Source organism: Micropterus dolomieu, linkage group LG01, assembly GCF_021292245.1.
Source record: "Micropterus dolomieu isolate WLL.071019.BEF.003 ecotype Adirondacks linkage group LG01, ASM2129224v1, whole genome shotgun sequence".
NCBI classification, from domain to species: Eukaryota; Metazoa; Chordata; class Actinopteri; order Centrarchiformes; family Centrarchidae; genus Micropterus; species Micropterus dolomieu.
In genome coordinates, this window is record NC_060150.1 from 49,226,667 (window position 1) to 49,232,316 (window position 5,650).

The window sequence follows — 5,650 nt, forward strand, 5'->3', positions numbered from 1 at the left end:
ACACACACACACACACACACACAGCTGTACCTGTCAGACACTACTCAGGGTCCAACAGAAACATGATGCGTTCAGACACAGTTTGGGACGTGGAAACTGTAACTAACTGAAATCTCTCTGCAGATCATCACATGTTAACTTGAGTTAAGTTCAGTTTTTACATGTTTATACTGTAAAACTCTTATCAGCTGCGTTACCACGCCGTCACAAACCGTGTGGACTCGCAGCGCGAGAGCTGGTACTATCACAGCGTACAGCGGTGTCGCATCATCAAGTCTTTTACATTTGTTTCTGACGAGAGGGTGTTTAATCTGGCGAGATCTTGTCACACCCCCTTCTTCAACTTTCACTCAGGAGCAAAAATCGGACTTCAAACCAAAAGAAATTTCACTTTGGTCCTGATAAATATCGACATGGAACGATATGAAATGTTTTATGGTGAGAACATTTCTGTCGTCCAGCCATACTGAAGCCAAACGGATTCAGTTTACTTTAGCTTTTACATGGTAGAAACAGTTTAGTGTGACAGGACTCGACGCGACAAGATGATGGTTATTAATTATTCTACTTAAACGTCTCCACCAGCTGCGTTTCCTCGTCTTCCTCTGATGAACGGCCTGATGGGAGCTAATCCTCACTTTCCAAACGCTCCCATGATGCCCAGCGGTGTTCAGGGTCCTGTGGGCTTTGGGATGCCCCTTCCCGAGTGCCCCGCCCCCGCGCCGCTCCCGGGCCCCGCCCCCGGGCCGGCCTCTTCCACTCAGGGTTCGGCCGCAGAGGGTGAGCAGGACGGGATGTCGACGGCTCAGAGGAGCATGCTGAAGTGGGAGAAGGAAGAGATTCTGGGGGAGATGGCCACCGTCGCCCCTGTCCTCTACTGCAACACCAACTTCCCCCAGCTGAGAGAGCAGTACCCCGGTACACACATATATTTATATACCAGCAGTACAGTGGTACACACACACACATTTATATACCAGCAGTACCCTGGTACACACATATATTTATATACCAGCAGTACAGTGGTACACACACACACATTTATATTCCAGCAGTACCCCGGTACACACATATATTTATATACCAGCAGTACAGTGGTACACAAATATATTTATATACCAGCAGTACAGTGGTACACACACACACATTTATATACCAGCAGTACCCCGGTACACACACACATTTATATACCAGCAGTACCCCGGTACACACACACACACATTTATATACCAGCAGTACCCCGGTACACACACACACATTTATATACCAGCAGTACAGTGGTACACACACACACATTTATATACCAGCAGTACCCTGGTACACACACACACATTTATATACCAGCAGTACAGTGGTACACACACACACATTTATATACCAGCAGTACAGTGGTACACACACACACATTTATATACCAGCAGTACCCCGGTACACACATATATTTATATACCAGCAGTACAGTGGTACACACATATATTTATATACCAGCAGTACAGTGGTACACAAATATATTTATATACCAGCAGTACAGTGGTACACACACACACATTTATATACCAGCAGTACCCCGGTACACACATATATTTATATACCAGCAGTACCCCGGTACACACACATTTATATACCAGCAGTACCCCGGTACACACACACATTTATATACCAGCAGTACAGTGGTACACACACACACATTTATATACCAGCAGTACAGTGGTACACACACACACATTTATATACCAGCAGTACCCCGGTACACACACACACATTTATATACCAGCAGTACCCCGGTACACACACACATTTATATACCAGCAGTACAGTGGTACACACACACACATTTATATACCAGCAGTACCCTGGTACACACACACACATTTATATACCAGCAGTACCCTGGTACACACACACACATTTATATACCAGCAGTACAGTGGTACACACACACACATTTATATACCAGCAGTACCCCGGTACACACATATATTTATATACCAGCAGTACAGTGGTATACACATATATTTATATACCAGCAGTACAGTGGTACACACACACACATATATTTATATACTGATAGGTAGTAGATGTCGTGAGCTGTATGTGAGCTCAGATCTCTGTCGTCATCTAGAAACCAAATGTGGCTGCTGATAAAAGCTCTTCCTGTTTCTGAATCTTTACTGTGTGTGTGTCAGACTGGTCCACCAGGGTGAAGCAGATCGCCAAGCTGTGGAGGAAGGCCAGCTCTCAGGACAGGGCGCCCTTCGTGGTGAGTTCCCTCCGCTGATTATTCTCTTCATGTGTAATGTTTTTGGGTCGTGACCCATCAGAAAGTGACGGGGTAATGAGCCTCCTAACTGTGTGTAAACCAGCTCTCTGTTGTGGAGGAGCTCCAATAAAAGCCTCCTCCTTGTCGGGCTCTCCGTCCACTCAAAGGTCAGCTCAGTCAGGACGGCCTGCTATTGGTCGAGAACACGCAGCTCAAAGGCTATTTTAAGATGATTCATTTGGTGACCTTCAGTATCTGAAGTCCTTCTGAAAGAACATCAGTTGGTCCTGTGTCAGCAGGAGAAGTACAGTTAAAATAATAAAACATTTATTTATAGAGCACTTTCAATCAAAGAGCTTAACAAAGAAAGTCCTGTAAAATACGACCAGTACATTCAAACTTAAAAAATTAAACTCTTACACAAGTAAATCAGAGATAAGCAAACAACTTAGGACTCAACAGAGAACAAGTTGGTCTGTAAGTACCTCCTCTTCACCACCAGGGGGGGGCGCATTAATGATGAAAAGCAGAGGCCCTTAGACGGGTCGGCAAATAAGTCTGGCATCTTCCCAAATTTATTTCAAGCCGTTACATGGCGGGCCAGAACAAAGTCAAAATATTTCAGACCCTGAGATACTCGGTAGAGTGCAGATCTCAACATCCAGCAGACTCTTTGTCCTTCTCTTGTTAAACAAATGGATTATAAGGACACTTTTGCACATGCTCACAATACATGCTCGCTCTCTTATTTTGGAGGCATGATCGCTCAAGAGGAAGTGACTATGTGAGTAACTGTATCTGTCATGACTGAGATCTGTTTCAGAACCAGCCACTATCAATTTATTTCGTTTTTATTTTTCTGCCATCAAAGCGGGCCAGATATTATTGCTGGCGGGCCGGTTCTGGCCCGGGGGCCGTCTGTTGCCGACCACTGCCCTAAGATAAGTCCATGGGGAACCTCACAAGCCCCTCCCCTAGCTGATCATTTATTGACAAAGAAAGGAGGCAAACCTTCAGTCTGTGATCAGTCACCTTATTGGTATCTAGATTCATGAGACATTTCTAACTAGTTGTCTGAGTGATGATCTGCTGCAGACAGCCGGATTGTTCGGTCTCCTCAGACCCTGGAAAAACCTTTTTAGAGGAGGCCTCGTGTTTGTTGAGTCTGTTTTCTCTCCGGCAGCAAAAAGCTCGAGATAACCGAGCGGCTCAGCGCATCAGCAAGGTGCAGCTGTCCAACGACCCGCTGAAACGCCAGCAGCCCTCACAGCAGCAGCAGCAGCCGCCGCAACTGCAGCAGCAGCAGCCGCCGCCGCCGCCGCCACCGCCCGGGCCTTATGACCCCGCTTCCATGGAGGCGGATGGGACGTTCAAGGACCCGCTGAGGCCCAAAGAGACTGAACAGGAGCAGGAGTGGAAGTTCAGACAGGTGAGCAGAGTTTCACTGTGTTTGTCTTTAACACATCATCCCCCCCATGAAGTAGAACCAGAGAGAGAAAGCAGCACCAGACTCCTGCCGCAAACGGCACGATTTAACCAAGACACGCCCACATACACCTGAAATTAGTAACTTTTTGCTAAAAGGGTTGCTTGAATGGCATCGAATGAAGTTTTACTAAATTTACTAGTTTATATTGATGAAATGTTTCTGTGTCCATGTGCCATTTCATAAATTAGTGTTTATAGTAAATTAAGTGATGAATTAATCTACAACCTTAGTCAGAGGCTAAAATAGCAGTTAGCTGTTAGCAGGACTCGTTCATCTTGTCTGGGTTCATGTTCTTCTAATCTAGTCTGTTTGAACAGAAGCTTTAGAGCAAAGTGCAGCGATAATGAATAAAGTTCTCTCCGATCACGGCGGCAGGACGGCGCTGGTTTCCCTCTCTGAGTAGTAACCATGTTAACCACCAGGCTGCATGTCAGGGGGCTGCAGAGACAGGCCGAGAGGCGGGGTCAGGTGACTCTTAGTGGGGGGGGGGACTGTACCTAGCTGTTGTGTCATTGATGAAGATGAGTGATGAAGATGTGATGTGTGTGTCCTGCCGAGCCCGCTCACTCCAACTAATGTCTCTGATGTAACTGTCATTGAAAAGGGAGAGGTAAATGACAGATGGGGAGCCGGTAAGAAGAGGCAGGAAAATCTCCCCCAAAGCAAAGCCCTAAAATCACCAACAGATAAAGATTGTCCCTACCAGGCATCTGTAGCAGGAGGTGGCAAAGAGGCTCTGGTAAGATCTCAAGGCGAACACGTTCTAGGCGGACTTCCTGGATCCACGACCCTCTGAAATCCTCTTCATGTCCTGGGTCACTCCTGTGCTGGTCCACACACTCTTCAGTCTTCACTCCGACCCCCTGGAGTCAGCAGCTGGTCAGCAGCTGGTCAGCAGCTACTTAGCAGCTACTTAGCAGCTGGTCAGCAGCTGGTCAGCAGCTGGTCAGCAGCTACTCAGCAGCTACTCAGCAGCTACTCAGCAGCTACTCAGCAGCTACTCAGCAGCTGGTCAGCAGCTGGTCAGCAGCTACTTAGCAGCTGGTCAGCAGCTGGTCAGCAGCTGGTCACCAGCTGGTCAGCAGCTGGTCACCAGCTGGTCAGCAGCTGGTCACCAGCTGGTCAGCAGCTGGTCAGCAGCTGGTCAGCAGCTGGTCAGCAGCTACTCAGCAGCTACTCAGCAGCTGGTCAGCAGCTACTTAGCAGCTGGTCAGCAGCTGGTCAGCAGCTGGTCAGCAGCTGGTCAGCAGCTGGTTAGCAGCTACTTAGCAGCTACTTAGCAGCTACTTAGCAGCTGGTCAGCAGCTACTTAGCAGCTACTTAGCAGCTACTCAGCAGCTACTCAGCAGCTGGTCAGCAGCTACTTAGCAGCTACTTAGCAGCTGGTCAGCAGCTACTTAGCAGCTGGTCAGCAGCTACTTAGCAGCTGGTCAGCAGCTACTTAGCAGCTGGTCAGCAGCTGGTCAGCAGCTGGTTAGCAGCTACTTAGCAGCTACTTAGCAGCTACTTAGCAGCTGGTCAGCAGCTACTTAGCAGCTACTTAGCAGCTACTCAGCAGCTACTCAGCAGCTGGTCAGCAGCTAGTCAGCAGCTACTTAGCAGCTACTTAGCAGCTACTTAGCAGCTACTTAGCAGCTACTTAGCAGCTGGTCAGCAGCTACTTAGCAGCTGCTCAGCAGCTGGTCAGCAGCTGGTCAGCAGCTGGTCAGCAGCTGGTTAGCAGCTACTTAGCAGCTACTTAGCAGCTGGTCAGCAGCTACTTAGCAGCTACTTAGCAGCTACTCAGCAGCTACTCAGCAGCTGGTCAGCAGCTACTTAGCAGCTGGTCAGCAGCTACTTAGCAGCTACTTAGCAGCTACTTAGCAGCTACTTAGCAGCTGGTCAGCAGCTACTTAGCAGCT

The 5,650-nt window shown here is 48.1% G+C and overlaps 2 protein-coding genes across 2 annotated transcripts in view; both read left to right on the top strand.

Annotated features, from left to right (window-relative positions):
- LOC123968066 (NACHT, LRR and PYD domains-containing protein 12-like) overlaps positions 1-5,650 on the top strand; it is a 583,923-nt gene that overhangs the window by 200,280 nt on the left and 377,993 nt on the right. The window lies entirely within an intron of this gene.
- LOC123970594 (histone-lysine N-methyltransferase 2C-like) overlaps positions 1-5,650 on the top strand; it is a gene marked incomplete at its 3' end in the record, with an annotated part of 39,005 nt that overhangs the window by 12,694 nt on the left and 20,661 nt on the right. The window contains 4 exon segments of the mRNA XM_046048721.1: positions 586-918; positions 2,187-2,260; positions 3,444-3,689; positions 4,354-4,488. Of these exon segments, the coding sequence (XP_045904677.1) occupies positions 586-918; positions 2,187-2,260; positions 3,444-3,689; positions 4,354-4,488 (788 nt within the window).